Raw genomic sequence first — 17,433 nt, forward strand, 5'->3', positions numbered from 1 at the left:
CTATGGATACAAGGACTGACCGTCCATGAAATCAAAATTTTAATTATAGTTTTAACCATGTTTTTAAGCTACTGTATACCGTGTTTAATCGAGTACTCAAACGGAAGTCAAAACTCGATCTTTAACCAGAGATTCATTTTTTTCTAATACTGTAAAACTGTCTGATTTATTTCATAACTCTGGTCAAAATTGAAAACAGGGCGACAGGTAGCCTAGCGGTTAAGAGCGTTGGACCAGCTCAAGCTCTCCTATCACAGCACAACTAGCTCCATGAGTAGGCCCCTGTGTTTTGGTTAATCATGTTGCATGACCTGGATTTTTGTCGTTATTTAAAGCTTTTCATCAAACTGTCCGATTTCCTTTTCATGTCAGATGGGTCAGCACCATCATCATTTTGGGTTGAATTCTAATTTCTGGTAATGGCTAAAACTAAAGGTTCAAATCCAGATCGTTTGACATGATTAACCAAAACACATGACCGTATCCATGAGAAATCATATGCTTATCACGTACAAAGAAACATTCTCAGAGGGGGACAAGCAGCAACAATCTCGTATTACATTTTTTGCCACTGCAAAGCACTGCTGTGACCCTGCCAGAGCCAAGCAGGTGACACAGCTCATTAGGGTTTTGATTAATGATTCTCAACTGGCACTTGTGTTTTATTGACTGAATATACACTGAACAAAAATATGAACGCAACATGTAAAGTGTTGGTCCCATGTTTCATGAGCTGAAATAAAAGATTACAGAAATGTTCCATATGCACAAAAAGCTTATTTCTCTCAAATGTTGGGCACAAATTGGTTAACGTCCCTGTTAGTGAGCATCTCCTTTGCCAAGATAATCCAGCCACCTGACAGGTGTGGCATATCAAGAAGTTGATTAAACAGCATGATCATTACACAGGTGCATCTTGTGCAGGGGACAATAAAAAGCCACTCTAAAATGTGAAGTTTTGTCACTCAACACAATGCCACAGATGTCTCAAATTTTGAGAGAGGGTGCAATTGGCATTCTGACTGTAGGAATGTCCACCAGAGCTGTTGCCAGGTAATTTAATGTTAATTTCTCTACCATAAGCCGCCTCCAACGTAGTTTTATAGCAACATATCCAACTGGCCTCACAACCGCAGACCATGTGTATGGCGTTGTGTGGGCGAGAGGTTTACTGATGTCAACATTGTAAACAGAGAGCCTCTTGGTGGTGGGGTTATGGTATGGGCAGGCATAAGCTACAGATAACAAACACAATTGCATTTTATTGATGGCAATTTGAATGCACAGAGATACCGTGACGAGATCCTGAGGCCCATTGTCGTGCCATTCATTCAACGCCATCACCTCATGTTTCAGCATGATAACGCACAGCCCCAATTCGCAAGGATCTGTAGACAATTCCTGGAAGCTGAAAATGTCCCAGTTCTTCCTTGGCCTGGATACGCATTAGACATATCACCCATTGAGCATGTTTGGGATGCTCTGGATTGACGTGTATGACAGCGTGTTCCAGTTCCCACCAATATCCAGTAACTTCGCACAGCCATTGAAGAGGAATGGGACAACATTCTACAGGCCACAATCAACAGTCTAATCAACTCTATGCGAAGGAGATGTGTCGCGCTGCATGAGGCAAATGGTGACCAGATACTAACTGGTTTTCTGATCCACGCCCATCTGTGATCAACAGATTCCTATCTGTATTCCCAGTCATGTGAAATCCATATATTAGGGACTAATGAATGTATTGACTGATTTCCTTATTATTAACTGTAACTCAGTAAAATCTTTGACATTGTTGCATGTTGCGTTTATATTTTTGTTCAGTATATATGGGGAAATTTGATTTCAGTTGATATTTAATTACTTAACTTACCTTTACATATTCTTTTTGATTCCTAACATACCACTGCCGATGTTGCTTCCTTTTTGAAGATTGTGTTGAAACATTTGATATTATGGTTTCAATAAATTAATCTTAAATGGCAATATTTTTTTCTGCGATTTTATATATATATATATATATATATATATATATATATATATATATATATATATATATATATATATATATATATATATGAGGCAATTTAGCAATTAGGATGTGTTATCTGTAATGATTATGATCAATTAGGCATTGTTCCGCACTGTTGGCATATAGATAAATGCAACAACAACAGAAATCCAGTGCGGGCCTTGTGTTCTAATTATTATATATATTTTTTCATTCGAGTACTCTAAAAAAAATCCTGCAAGTACTCAGATAATCAAAACATTTCAAATGCTCATTCCTATCACATGTATATTGTTTACAAACATTGAGAGTAAAACAACTTCATATTTTGGGTTCTGATGAGATATGATAGTTGAACTAAGCTCATAAGGAATTTCTAAGTTATATTCTTCAAAAATCAATGGGTATATATCATTAATTTAGTCCAAAAATTGATGTAGCAATTAGGGTTTCTAGCTTTAAGCACAATCGATGACTTTAAAGTGTATCTATTGTAGCTGATCTGGAGACTGATCATAGAAAACTTCTAGGCATAGAGTCAGCATAACAGCTCAAGGGTGTGAAAACCCAGACCACAGTATTTGAATATGAACAGAGAGCTTGCAAATGCTAATAAGAACATAGTGACAATGGACTGCTTTAACACACTGTACTGTGTCTTGGTCATTAAACTATCCTCCTGTATTACTGTCACATAGAAACATGTATTTTCTATCAAAACGTGTGTGAAATCTGTCAGTCTGCATTTAGACTTTACACTGTATGCAGTAGGTCTATAACTATATCTGTGGAGGGTATTGTAAAGTACAAGGTTAGTATGGTATCTGACCTCAATGTCTTCCTGGGGCTCCCTGCAGAAGATGTCTCTGATGTTAGTCGAGAGGGAGGGCTCCCTCATATCCAGGTCCTCAGAGTCAGTGGGCCAGAACGAGTAGGCTTGTTCCTCGAACGGGGTTCCACACACAGAACCGTCCCCACTGTCCACAGGGGTGCCCATCCTGTCCGGGGTGCCCATTCTGTCTGCCCTGTCCACTGGCAGAGACCATCTATCTGGAGGGATGTTCAGTCTGTCAAGTGGATTTGTAGGAACAGACCATCTAACTTCTGCTGGTTGTTTCCCTCGCTCCCTGGAAGCAGCCAGTCTCTCTGTAACCAGGTTTGTTTGGTCGGAGAGAGAAGAAGCAGATCTTTCAGCAGATGCACTCACTCTGTCGCTAAAAGTGACCACTCTGCCTTTAGAGATTAACAATCTTTCTGTAGAAACATTCATTCTCTCTACTGAAGAAGTCAATTTTGGTGTGGGCACAGGAATATGTGGAGCATTTGATCTTGGGGTAGGTGGCTTCCCTCTGTCCATTGCTGTTCTTACTCTGTCTGCTGAAGAAGAAGAAGCAGAAGAAGTAGATCTCTCTGCAGGTGTGCTCCGTTTGTTTAATGGCGTGTGGATTCCACCCATAAAGGTTGCCATGTCCTCCTCTTCAGATTCTTCATAGAGAGTTTGTGTCTCCACAGGTGCAATCCTTCTAGATCCAGATACATTCATGTTATCTATGAAAGTCAAATCATATACAGTCTTTCTACCTGAGGGGCCTGCATCAGTTGCAGTCAGCCTGTCAGTGGATAGAGGGACTGAGTTAACAGAGGCGTTATCACCGGAGCCTGAGGAGCTGTCAAAGAAGATGGCGTCTGGGGGTGTGCAGAAGGTACTGTCTGTGGGAGAGGGTTCAGCCTGAACAAACCTCAGGTCCGGCACTGATATACTGCGCCTGTATTGCAGGGGCTTGGGCTTCTTCTTCTCCAGTTTCCCTGGGGTCTTCTTCTTCTTTATGTTGTTGAACTGGTTCTTGGTCTTCTCACGCAGGTTCTCCCACACAGTCTTCTTCTTTGCGTCCATGCTGAGTGGTGCAGGCAGCAGACCACACCTTTTCACACAGAGACTGCAACAAGATGAAGTAGTATCAGCATTATTGTTTAAGTAGTACTGTCTACTGAACTCTTACAAAAAAAGCTTCAGGCCTGACAAACATGATTCCACAATTGTTTTGGTTCTTATTATAGGAGTGGCATTCAGGGACGCTTTTGGGCGCAAACTCTGAATCTATATTGGCACAATGCCCTGAGTGATACTGTAATGATACAATGATACTTGCCAAGCTTTTGGTACACAAATCACATTGTTATTCAATTTACTGTAGGAACTGCCGTTTACTCGTATCCGTTCACTACTCACTCCTACTGATGACATGGGGTAAAAAAAAGCCACAGAGCCAAAAAGATACATCCACAATATTAGGTGTAGCATCTTGTTACGGTAGAGGGAAAGATGAGTTTGTTTCGATAATACTAGGCCTAGATAATACTAGGCCCAGTGCAGTCAAAAACATGATTTTCCTGTATTTTATATACATTTCCACACTATGATGTTGGAATTTAAAAAAGTATATATATATATATTTCACCTTTATTTAACCAGGTAGGCCAGTTGAGAACAAGTTCTCATTTACAACTGTGACCTGGCCAAGATAAAGCAAAGCAGTGCGACAAAAACAACAACACAGAGTTACACATAAACAAACGTACGGAATAATACTGTGAAATGTTGAAAATTATGATCATTTAAGTGTAAGAGTGGTTTGTTCTTGCTGCTTGCTAAGAAACTATTTGTTTCTTTTTCACAATTTTCAATGAAAACAATCACAGTAAGGTATTTAAATTGTTACCCATAAATTTGATATTGAGATAAAAACAGCTGCACTGGACCTTTAAGATTAAGAAATTCAATGTCAATAAGAGACATCCAAATAGGCCATTATAATCTGACCTCATCCCTCTCCTCTCCCCCTCTCACTCTCTCAAAAACAAATGTTCTTTACCTGGGCCTAGGCAATATTACCACAATCTATGAGAGGCCCACATCAGACATAGAAAACTAAAATCATTGTAAGCCTATTCTATAGAGATTGGTTAACAAACCATCATAATATAACAGCCTCAGAATTTGGATAGTTAAATATGATGAAACAGCCACATACTTGCTTAGACAGTTACAACGCCGCTCCACAACCTTCCAAAGAGGAAATAGAAATATGTTCCAAGTCTGTTGTCTCAGGAAACTTCCAGAGCGCTAGTCAGTGGACTGCCCTCAGACAATAGTATGGTGAAAATGAGGAAGTCCCTTTCAAATGAACTTAGAAATACATGCTCTTGCTTCTAGACAGGTTTGATGATTGGGTGGAGAGCAACAGCAGGGCCAAACAGGCCACACCAGTCCCACCAGGTGAGTTTCATTACTTAGTGATATTTTCTGTCCACTAATAGCAGGTTGAAGAGGTGGATTATAGCACAATGTATACCTTTACTGTACTTAGCATATTATTTAGAAAAGTCAGGGAAGTAATATAATCCTCAAGTTATGGAAGTGCTTCATAACAAAGGAACAGAGTAGGTAACTGTGATAATGCTCCCAAAAAATACTAACTAGCTGCTGACAGACGGGAAAGCCTTGCTTGTTCAGATTGTTGGTTTGTTTGTTTGTTTACATTGTGTTTGTTTTATCATGAATAGTCATATTTTCAAGTTTGCTGTTGTTCATAAGTATTACAAGAAACAACGTGCATATTTATTTTATTAGTCAAACAATCCCAGATGATGGATTCTGAGGCATGGAGTCTGAGGCATAGTAAAGAATGTAGGCTGTGTTAACTCATGACTGATCTCCAGCTCTTACATCCAATCACTGCATCACTTGTCTATAGAGAACATAGCCAGGCTACGTTTCTTTAATTAATCTCTAGTTATTTACAGTGCGACATGGTTTAGCCTAAGCTCATCAAAAGTGAGCATTTATGTTTGCTGAGAATCAACAATAGCTTTCTGTCCACACATGGATGCTAATACAACAGGCCTAGCAATGTTCACACACTGATTTTCTATGCAGCACAGAGGTGACTCTGTGACAACAGACGCGTTGGGAGTCTGGACCAAGCCTTGTTCAATATTTGCTAATGTCTTAAAGAGCTCAGGCACACATGAAAGAAGCCCCAACTTGGCAACCAGTTAAAGGGAGGAGTGGGGACCCAGAGAGGGCAAGCCCCTGTGGCAGGTGGCCTGTCGCCCTCCTTCTCAAACAGTGCAAAACCCTGCAAGGTTACTTTACACATGCACACTGGACTAATTCCAGCACCATGCACAGCTGGCCCATAATACTGAACCTCAAAAACATGTCCTCAAAGCACATGCAAGCTGTTAGCTACAGATTTGTAACGGGCTAATGCAATTTTCCATTACCCGTTACAGGATAGGTACATTTTGCGTAGCACAGAGAAATTTCGGCCAACATCTTTGTTCTCGATTTGGCCAAACATCTAAAATTGTTTTAAGATGGTCATACAATGAATCATTTAGCTGTTTGATTTTGAATTTTAGGACTCCTTTAGGTATCTTTTTTGTCAATAAAAAAAGGTATATAATAAAATATTGAATTTGGCCTTTACTACTATAGCCCATAGAAACACATTGAATAACACATTCAGAAATGGCAAAAAAAAACGTCAAAAAACCTATCATAAGGAATAAGGTTTTGAAGTGTCTGTCCTATATCTAGGAGAAATAAGAAATCATATATATATATATTTTTTTTTTTTACACATATATAACTCCTTTTTTGGGTTGGCACAAAACTATCTCCATACTTCCATAATTGTTTTACGGTTACCTTAAGTGGTCCTAGTGTCACGTTCCTGACCTATTTCTGTTAGTTTGTTATGTGTGTTAGTTGGTCAGGACGTGAGGTTGGGTGGGCATTCTATGTTTTCTGTTTCTGTGTTGGTTTTTGGGTTGCCTGGTATGGCTCTTAATTAGAGGCAGGTGTTTGGCGTTCCTCTAATTGAGAGTCATATTTAGGTAGGCGTTGTCACAGTGTTCGTTGTGGGTGATTGTCTTCCGTGTCTGTGTCTGTTTCACCACGCGGGACTGTTTACGGTTTGTTCGGTTTGTGTAGCCTATGTCTCCTATTCGTGCGTTTTCCTTGTTTTATGTAAGTACGTCGTCTAGGTCTGTCTACACCGTTTGTTGTTTTTGTTAGTTTAATCAAGTTCGTGTTTCGTTAATAAAATATGTCTTTTCACTACGCTGCGCCTTGGTTCCCTCAATACTCCTCCTCTTCCGAAGATGAAGAGGAGGAGGAATGCCGTTACAGAATCACCCACCAGAAATCCAGAACCAAGCAGCGGAATTTTGAGCAACAGGGAAGTATACAGGACTTGTGGAGTTGGGAGCAAATATTTAACGGAGAAGGACCATGGGCTAAAGTTAATCACCATCCATGGGAACAGCTGGAGGCAGCTCGGAGAGTGGAGGAAAAGAGAGAGAGGAACCGGAGTTATGAGGGAACGCGTCTTGCACGGAAGCCCAAAAAGCCTGTGAGTAACACCCAAAAATGTATTGGGGGGGGAGGCTAAGAGGTAGTGGGCCAAGGGCAGGTAGGAGACCTGCCCACTTCCCAGGCTTACCGTGGAGAGCGGGAGTACGGGCAGACACCGTGTTACGCAGTAGAGCGCACGGTCTCTCCTGTACGAGTGCATAGCCCAGTGCGGGTTATTCCACCTCCCCGCACTGGTAGGGCTAGATTGGGTATTGAGCCAGGTGTCATGAGGCCGGCTCAACGCATCTGGTCTCCAGTGCGTCTCCTCGGGCCGGCATACATGGCACCTGCCTTACGCATGGTTTCCCCGGTTCGCCTACATAGGCCGGTGCGGGTTATTCCACCTCCCCGCACTGGTTGGGCGACCGGGAGCATTCAACCAGGTAAGGTTGGGCAGGCTCAATGCTCAAGAGAGCCAGTACGCCTCCACGGTCCGGTATTTCCGGCGCCACCTCCCCGCCCCAGCCTAGTACCTACAGTGCCTACACTACGCACTAGGCTACCAGTGCGTCTCCTGAGCCCTGTTCCTCCTCCACGCACTCTCCCTGTAGTGCGTGTATCCAGTTCGGTGCCTCCAGTTCCGGCACCACGCACTAAGCCTCCTGTGCGTCTCCAGAGCCCTGTACACACTGTTTCTTCTCCCCCTACTAATCCTGATGTGCTTGTCCTCAGCCCGGTGCCACCAGTGCCGGTACCACGCACCAGGTATAGAGTGGGCTTTGAGAGTCCAGTGTGCCCTGTCCCTGCTCCCCGCACTAGTATGAAGGTGCGTGTCCTTAGCCCGGTGCCTCCAGTTCCGGCACCACGCACCAGGTCTACAGTGCGCCTTATCCGGCCAGAGCCATCCGTCTCCCCAGCGCCATCTGAGCCATCCGTCTCCCCAGCGCCATCTGAGCCATCCGTCTCCCCAGCGCCGTCTGAGCCATCCGTCTGCAATGAGCCTGCAAAGCCGCCCGTCTGCCATGAGCCTGCAAAGCCGCCCGTCTGCCATGAGCCTACAGAGCCGTCCGCCAGACAGGAGCCGCTAGAGCCGCCCGCCAGACAGGAGCCGCTAGAGCCGCCCGCCAGACAGGAGCCGCCAGAGCCGCCAACCAGACAGGATCTGCCAGAGCCGCCAACCAGACAGGATCTGCCAGAGCCGCCAACCAGACAGGATCTGCCAGAGCCGCCAACCAGACAGGATCTGCCAGAGCCGCCAGCGAGCCATGAGCAGCCAGAGCCGTCAGCTTGCCATGAGCGTCGAGAGCCGTCAGCCTGCCATGAGCGTCGAGAGCCGTCAGCCTGCCATGAGCGTCGAGAGCCGTCAGCCAGCCATGAGCGTCGAGAGCCGTCAGCCAGCCATGAGCGTCGAGAGCCGTCAGCCAGCCATGAGCGTCGAGAGCCGTCAGCCAGCCATGAGCGTCGAGAGCCGTCAGCCAGCCATGAGCGTCGAGAGCCGTCAGCCAGCCATGAGCGTCGAGAGCCGTCAGCCAGCCATGAGCGTCGAGAGCCGTCAGCCAGCCATGAGCGTCGAGAGCCGTCAGCCAGCCATGAGCGTCGAGAGCCGTCAGCCAGCCATGAGCGTCGAGAGCCGTCAGCCAGCCATGAGCGTCGAGAGCCGTCAGCCAGCCATGAGCGTCGAGAGCCGTCAGCCAGCCATGAGCGTCGAGAGCCGTCAGCCAGCCATGAGCGTCGAGAGCCGTCAGCCAGCCATGAGCGTCGAGAGCCGTCAGCCAGCCATGAGCGTCGAGAGCCGTCAGCCAGCCATGAGCGTCGAGAGCCGTCAGCCTGCCATGAGCGTCCAGATTCGTCAGTCAGCCATGAGCTGCCCTTCAGCCAGAAACGGCTATATACCCAGAACTGCCCCTCAGTCCAGAGCTGTCTCTCTGTCCGAAGCTGCCTTTCAGTCCGGAGTTGCCCCTCTATCATTATCTCCCTCTCTATCCTGATCTACCTCTATATTCTGATCTATCCCTCTGTCTTGTGCTATCCCACTGTCTTGATTTATCCCTCTGTCCCGGTGCTGTCCCTGTCATGGATGTTACTAAGAGGATTTTGTGGGGGTAAGATATGGGTGGACATTTTTAGGGGTAGATGGAGGCTGGGATTGACTATGGTGGGGTGGGGACCTCGCCCGGAGCCTGAGCCACCACCGTGGTCAGATGCCCACCCAGACCCTCCCCTAGACTTTGTGCTGGTGCGCCCGGAGTTCGCACCTTATGGGGGGGGGGTTATGTCACGTTCCTGACCTATTTCTGTTAGTTTGTTATGTGTGTTAGTTGGTCAGGACGTGAGGTTGGGTGGGCATTCTATGTTTTCTGTTTCTGTGTTGGTTTTTGGGTTGCCTGGTATGGCTCTTAATTAGAGGCAGGTGTTTGGCGTTCCTCTAATTGAGAGTCATATTTAGGTAGGCGTTGTCACAGTGTTCGTTGTGGGTGATTGTCTTCCGTGTCTGTGTCTGTTTCACCACGCGGGACTGTTTACGGTTTGTTCGGTTTGTGTAGCCTATGTCTCCTATTCGTGCGTTTTCCTTGTTTTATGTAAGTATGTCGTCTAGGTCTGTCTACACCGTTTGTTGTTTTTGTTAGTTTAATCAAGTTCGTGTTTCGTTAATAAAATATGTCTTTTCACTACGCTGCGCCTTGGTTCCCTCAATACTCCTCCTCTTCCGAAGATGAAGAGGAGGAGGAATGCTGTTACACCTAGAGCAAAACGGAGAACACCATCATCTTCGTGAGAATCTCCCCTTTCCACAGTGTAGCCCAAACGGTTTGGACGCTACAAACAGAAGTTGGCACATCGACGGTACCAACTTCAGACCACTGGGGCTTGTGGGGGTCGTATAGCAAAAAGGAGACCACCATCATGTTCATCATGTTCATTTTTCCACAGAGTGGTTTGTAGGCCATACATTTTGGACGGTACAGACGTTTTCTTTGAGAAGACCAATTTTCGGGATGTCTCATGGTCTGACAAACACTGTTGTAGCTTGGCCACCTTCCACTGCTAATGCGGAAGGCTGCCATATGCTGATGTTGTGGATTGAGACGCAGCCAATGGCAAAAAATATATCTCTAGCTTAAATTGATGGATTTTGATTGGATTTTTTTTTATTTTGTTACTTAGATTGACACACCAGTTCATGCATATACTCTAGTGGGTTTAAATAGCCAAGATGGCGGTGTACACATTGTTGGATTACTTAATGGAGAAAAATATGTCATTATTTTAATAACAGAGCATTTTCTAAATTCAATAGAACCACTTGCAACTGGACACGGACATTTTAGATGTTTGGCCGAATCGAGAACAAAGATAATATCAGCAAGTTAATGTTGGACTCTGTGCTACACCAAAAGTACCTATCCTGTAACGGGTAATGAAGAATCGCATTAGCCTGTTACAAATCTGTAGCTCAAAAGCTGTCAGAGGACAGATATTTGTAGATCCTAGCCTGTGATCATGACTCTCAGTTCCCTTACATTACACATAAGAGTCATTGAACGAAGGCATCTTATGTACAGGGGAGTTTTGTTTAAGAGGCCAGACGCTCGGTCTAAACATTAACACGCATCGCTTGCGGTACGGTTTTGGAAGCATAAGGACCTTGTCTTTTATCAGCAAGAAACATAAAAATAGATGTTAAATTAATACACACCTTTATGAGGTTACGGTAAGTTAGCTAGATCTCCATGTTACAGCGCGTGTTTACGGAAGACAGAGGGACCACCTGTGCTAATTAGCTATCTAGCATGCTCCGAACACCTGTGTGTAACAGAAGAAACATGTTGTCACTGAAAAATACTGTAGGCTGCAACTATGATGAAGCTAGTTAAAACAGTGTACAGTAAGTGTGTATTTTGCATTTGTGAAATTATTTTGATGTTATATGAAAGTAAAGGGCTTTATGTTTCTAGAACTGCTTCGCAAACATTTAGATGGAGTATTTGGCTGGCCTCTGAAAATAACATAATATCCTTGTACCTTATTAAGGAATAAGGGTACAGTAACATTAGGCTCCTTAAGAGTACATCTTGGGCTATGTAAGACCCCTGAAAGATAGACAGTAACACGGCGCTTTCAAGTGGCGTTGGTCCATTCAAGGGGATAAAATGCCCTCATTGGGAGTTTCTTTCTGCATTGCCATATGTAACGGATGTGAAATGGCTAGCTAGTTAGCGGGTACGCGCTAGTAGCGTTTCAATCAGTTACGTCACTTGCTCTGAAACCTAGAAGTAGTGTTGCACCTTGCTCTGCAAGGGCCGCGGCTTTTGTGGAGCGATGGGTAACGATGCTTCGTGGGCTACCGTTGTTGATGTGTGCAGGGGGTCCCTGGTTCGCGCCCGTGTCGGGGCGAGGGGACGGTTAAAAGTTATACTGTTACATTGATGCTGTTGACCCGGATCACTGGTTGCTGCGGAAAAGGAGGAGGTTGAAAGGGGGGTGAGTGTAACGGATGTGAAATAGCTAGCTAGTTAGCGGCTAGTAGCGTTTCAAACAGTTACGTCACTTGCTCTGAAACCTAGATGTAGTGTTGCCCCTTGCTCTGCAAGGGCCGCGGCTTTTGTGGAGCGATGGGTAACGACGCTTCGTGGGTGACTGTTGTTGATGTGAGCAGAGGGTCCCTGGTTCGTGCCCGAGGTCGGGGCGAGGGGACGTACTAAAGTTATACTGTTACACATAGATCTATTGGAAAGTGAAGTTGCTGCTAATATTTGTATCTGCAAGCTCTCATTCCACCTTGGCAAATCCATAGGATCAAGGATAGGCCGACTGCTTGTTTGTGCAGGCTATAACACTGCTCACATGCATGAGATGGAATGAGGCATTAATCATATAAAAAAGATGATCACAGTTCTGGCTAAATCTAAATTATTCAAGACCCCAGGCAGTATTCCATTTTAATAGTTTCAGAACAAACTGTTATTAACTGTTATTAATAATTTGTAAATGCATTATAAACCATTAATGAATGGGTTATAACAAATTGGTCAATGCTTGCCAAATAGTGAGCCACTATTTACCTCCAGCAATTAACCATTTTAAAGGCACTTACAAATTAGCATAATATTGAACGCTTGTGTATCATCATGCAACGTTATTTTCAATGGCTGCACAGTTAAACAATAGTTATTTTCTCACTTTGGGTGTGATGCATTGTTGCTCTGTCCCAGAAATGGTCGGTTTTCAGACCAATGGTCAACTCCCATGATGTGTCTTGCCCCATGTTTGAAACCCTGATGATACATTTGTACACTGATTTATTCCAGGAATGAAGGACTCGTCTGAATAACTCATTCCATATTATTAGTGTGGTTCGCTGGGTTCTGAGAAATGTCCACGATTTTGTGAAATCTGCCCATCTGTGAAACGCGCTTGAAATACAGACGACCTGGAACATGCCCAGAATGTTCACGTGACAGTGTGTCGTGAAGAATCAGGATGGACATTGCTATGAAATGTGTGCAAGCGCCAGACAGAAGAGACTGAGCAAAATAAACGTTGTTCACAAGGTACAGATGTTGACAGAGGCGAGAGGGTAAATTCTCGAAACAATTTGTTTCACCTTCGGATACAGAGTTCTGCTGGAGGATTTAGCACTCTGTCAAATAGCTAAGTTGCTAGCTAGCTAACGTTTGCTAGTCCCCCTTCCTACTAGGAAACGTTAGCTAGCTAGCATTAGGTAAAGCCTAAAATGTATTTTTGAATATAGAAATGATGCTAGAGGATTTAGCACGAGTTCATATTTAGCATGATATAGTTAGCTAGTGTGATGGCTAGTTAGCTTTGCTAGCTAGCAAACGTTAGGTGCCAGCTAGAAAGCCAACATCAACATGACAGAATTTCCATGTGTTTAGCTGGCGTTTTTGGATTAGTATGCTAGCTAGCTAGTTATCTAACCTTTAAACTCAGGTAGCTTTGTCTAGGTAGGTAGCTGACAAGTTAGCTAGTTAGCATCCTTTGTCAGAAAACTAGTGGTTCCATTTTTAAGAATAACGTACTGTAATGAAACAGCAGGGAGCAGGTTTCAAACCCTCGACATTCTAGCCCGAGGTCCGGCCCGCTATCGACTGCCACAAAAGCATGCTCGTGCGACAGAGTCGATTTCCGTGTTTATAAACCCAGGGTCGTTACACTACTCCCTCCTTTCAAAGAGCGCGTCCTCGCGACTCTACGTCTTACAGGAACGCGCTCACCGGCCAAGCACACGCACTGTCGTGGATGCAAGGTCCGATCACTTCTGACACCAGTGTAATGAAACAGCAGGGAGTAGGTCTCGAACCCTTGACCTTCTAGCCCCAGGTACAGTACTACTGTATAAGCAAAATTGTGATAACTAGCAAACCCCTTTAATCTGTGATAGCTAACGTTAGCTATTAGTGTTCGCAAGTAATGTTGAACACTAGTAACGAAAGCTAGCTATTATTATTGTTATTATTATTAACTAGCAGTGGATAACATAAGTAGCTAAGCCTAAATGGTATAAATCATGATAATGATGATACTAGAGTTGTGTAGCTGGAGTGTCTGTGCTAAATTGTCATAAATTCCTTTTCTCTCCCACAGATCCCTCAGACTCCAGGATGGGAAAATGCTTATGTAACGGATGTGAAATGGCTAGCGAGGGGACAGTTTAAAGTTATACTGTTACACTTAACAAGAAAGAAAAAGATGGAGACACAGAAGGAGACCATGAGACCCGCTGTTTTATTTTAAATCGTTAATCTGTTGACATTTTATATTCTGACTTGTAACATTAATGTTAAAAAGGGTAGAAAAAGACACCCCCTGTTTATTTAAATTAGCTAGGCTACTCACTATACCAATGATAGGCTACAGATTTGAGTCACTGCGATTAAAATTGTTTCCCCAATGTATCTTTCTATTAAATTACATTTTGTTCTTACTATGTAGTACATGTTTGAGGAGAGTGTATGCTATAAATGTTTGCAACTCGTTAATAAGTAGGCAGAAGGTTTCCACTTTTTAAGGTATATTTTTCAGCAGTTATAAATGTTGGTAACTCATTTGTTAATGTTCATAGGTCTGCCACTTTAAAATAAGGTATACTGTACAGTTTACATGTTTACATGATGGTAAATCATTTATAAATGATTTGAGAGTTCACTCAGAGCTTAGACATACTTATAGGCGGTATTATCACTACATTCATGAGAGTGTCTGCTAAATGAATAAAATGTCAAATGTTTAAAAAAAAATACGAATGGTGGGTATGAAGAACAAAACATTCAACGTTGTGAGAGGATAACTCCTCCACTGTTTCACCAACCAAAGGTATTACAGTTACCATTTCACATCAGAGACTTCACCATACTTGGACTGTCATAGAGAAGTGGTAAGTGTGTTGAAAATATCTGGTAAGAGGTAATATGGTTGGAATGATGATTGAATAATGTTCCGGATGTACATTTGGCCAGGGTTTCAAAGGTGGATCAAGACACATGAAAACCAATCTTTCCTGTTCCTGGGACAGCACCAATTCATCACACCTAAAAGTGAAAATAATTGTTTCAATGTGCAGCTATTGAAATTAAGGTCGCATGATGATACATAAGGGTTAATCTTATAAGCATTTGTACGTGCATTTATAAATTGTTAATAACTAGGTAAATATTGTCTCTGTTTTTGGCAAACTGACCAGTTTTTGCACTATTTTGACGCAATATAACTGTTTATTTACATATGATTAAATAATCGTTAATAGCGTAATTAAACCCTTACTAATTGAACCTTATTGTAATGTGTTGGGTATTCGCCTGCATAGAGATCAAATAAACTAACATTTATTTTTTACTTGGGCGGTATTAGGCTTGGGTCGGGCCCTACCTTTGTTTCAATGTTTACAGACCTACCTTGGTTGGTATTTGAAAATGCTAGTGAGACAGGAGTGGTGTAACTGGTGTTGCTTGTTTTAACAAGCGGGCGCAGCGTCTGCCACTGGATCCCATAAATCCACGCATCGAATGATGATCATCCAAGGATATTTATTTAGACTAAACTATGTTGTAAAAAAGCCCAATCTGCTCCCTTCCTCTCAACCTAACTTTCCCTCACAGGCCCCTTAGTTCCCCCCAGTCCTGTTATGGTGATATCGCACCATCTCAGCTGTCCATCACAGCGCTTTGGTTTCAGCCAGTGTTCCCAAAAGCAACCTTTATTAATTCAACCTTTATTTAACTAGGCAAGTCAGTTAAAATCAAATTCTTATTTACAATGGCGGCCAATAAACACTAACCAGAACAGCAATGGACAAGGCATATTGACATTAAGGAGGGGCATGCTTAGCCGAGTGATCATAAGGGTAACATACATTTACATTTAAGTCATTTAGCAGACGCTCTTATCCAGAGCGACTTACAAATTGGTGCATTCACATACCATACTAAATGAAAATGTGAATAAAACTGTAAATACATAATGCTCCCATGCATACATGCTGTATGCTACAGTAGAAACAACAACATGATATACAGAAAATAAGGCACGTACTTTGATAGGAACACACACATTATTATTGTTATTATTTGTTAGGAAAATAATAATGAAGGCAATGCGAGCGCAAGCCAGAAAATGTATCAGGGGGAAAACGTTTGTGCAAGACTACGGAAATGTCTGCATACTTGATCTACGGAAACACTGGGAAAGTGCTTGGGCTCTCCTTGAAGAGACAAGTTTGTCCGACTCAGTAATGCCTCAAACATAAATTGTCTGCAACAGCGAAATGGGATACTTCTATGTGAATTAATGAGGAGGCGGAACACACCTCAATTCAAACTGTTGTTAGAAAATAAAACATGTTAGAAAATAATTCTAAATTTACAGGTTGAAACATAACCTGCCCTGCCTGCTAATTATCTGTAGGCTAACTGTCCTGTTGCATAACAATCACATTTTGTAACAGTGAGTGCATTCTGACATCACTTGCATAAATCAACTCAGGCTGGGGCAACCTTTAGAGATATTTGGAGCGTGAAAGTACCAACAAACGGGTGTGATCGTTCTATAGTGGTCCCTGTTGTGTATGATCACACCGGTGTGATTAGAAGGCTTGATTAGAACGTCCGATTGACGCAACAATCAGCATTTGAGCTGGTCACACTTTTTTTTTTCACAGAAACATTTTGCACAAACACGGTCCTTACTAAGTTATGTCCAGACTGACCAGTTTATTTTTGGGATGCAATGTAAAGACATTCACAGAAGTAGCTACAGCATAACACAATCATCCAAACCCGGAAAATGTAGGCTACGTTTGTCCTAGCGCTAACTGAGGAAAGATTGACTTAACACAAGCGGTCATATTTTTATAACTCTCAGCTGACAGAAACTACAATATGATTTAGCTAATAGCAATTACTATACATAATTAGTCACATCACAGGTGAGCTCACCATTGATCGAAATATTTGCGTACAACACTTTCTAGAAATCGAAAGAAATCTGAGGATGGGTAGCTTGTATGCATGTTGAAGGGGGTGTGTAGTCTACGATCATCCACTTCCCTTCATTCACTTCCAGAAGTTTACCCAAAAGATGAGTGAACCATTCCTTCACCTCATTAAAACATCTTTGGTCTGACAGATTACGTGACACCCAGAATGCATTGTACATATAATGTCATCAAACATGGTGCCACACATAGCTGGCAAATATCATTATCATCAGTACAACCTTCAAAAGTATTTTACACACATCATAGGTGTCCATTACAATAGATGCAATAATCGGAATGCATTATTTGGCACAACTACTTGAAAACTGTAAATACATTATGCTCCATACATACATGCATACATACTGTATGCGACTACACTAGAAACGACAACACAATATACAGAAAATAAGGAACTTACTTTGATAGGAACGCACACATGTCCAAAGTTATTATGTGTAAGAAAAACAAGGAAGGCAAAGCGAGCGCCAGCAAGAAAATGTTCCAATTCTTGCAAGAATGCGCAAATATGTGCACACTTGATCTGCGCAAACATGAGTGAAG

At 42.9% G+C, this 17,433-nt stretch overlaps 1 protein-coding gene and 1 long non-coding RNA gene across 3 annotated transcripts in view; one reads left to right on the top strand and one right to left on the bottom strand.

The window, feature by feature from the left end:
• The window catches only part of LOC129862480 (multiple C2 and transmembrane domain-containing protein 2-like), a 40,864-nt gene extending 35,690 nt beyond the window's left edge, over positions 1 to 5,174 (bottom strand). The window contains exons 1-2 of the mRNA XM_055934197.1: positions 5,047 to 5,174; positions 2,844 to 3,951 (exon numbers count right to left, since the gene is read on the bottom strand). Of these exons, the coding sequence (XP_055790172.1) occupies positions 2,844 to 3,908 (1,065 nt within the window). The 5' untranslated portion in view covers positions 3,909 to 3,951; positions 5,047 to 5,174. The remainder of the gene's footprint in view (positions 1 to 2,843; positions 3,952 to 5,046) is intronic.
• A 7,490-nt stretch (positions 5,175 to 12,664) lies between these two features.
• On the top strand, positions 12,665 to 14,322 carry LOC129862481 (uncharacterized). 2 transcript variants are annotated; one of them, XR_008760772.1, is made up of 2 exons: positions 12,665 to 13,718; positions 13,983 to 14,322. It is a non-coding gene; the product is annotated as an uncharacterized LOC129862481 (long non-coding RNA). The 2 variants fall into 2 exon arrangements; XR_008760773.1 differs by having other exon boundaries at positions 12,665 to 12,928.
• Positions 14,323 to 17,433: the final 3,111 nt, after the last annotated feature.

This window comes from Salvelinus fontinalis, chromosome 9, assembly GCF_029448725.1.
Source record: "Salvelinus fontinalis isolate EN_2023a chromosome 9, ASM2944872v1, whole genome shotgun sequence".
Classification (NCBI taxonomy): domain Eukaryota; kingdom Metazoa; phylum Chordata; class Actinopteri; order Salmoniformes; family Salmonidae; genus Salvelinus; species Salvelinus fontinalis.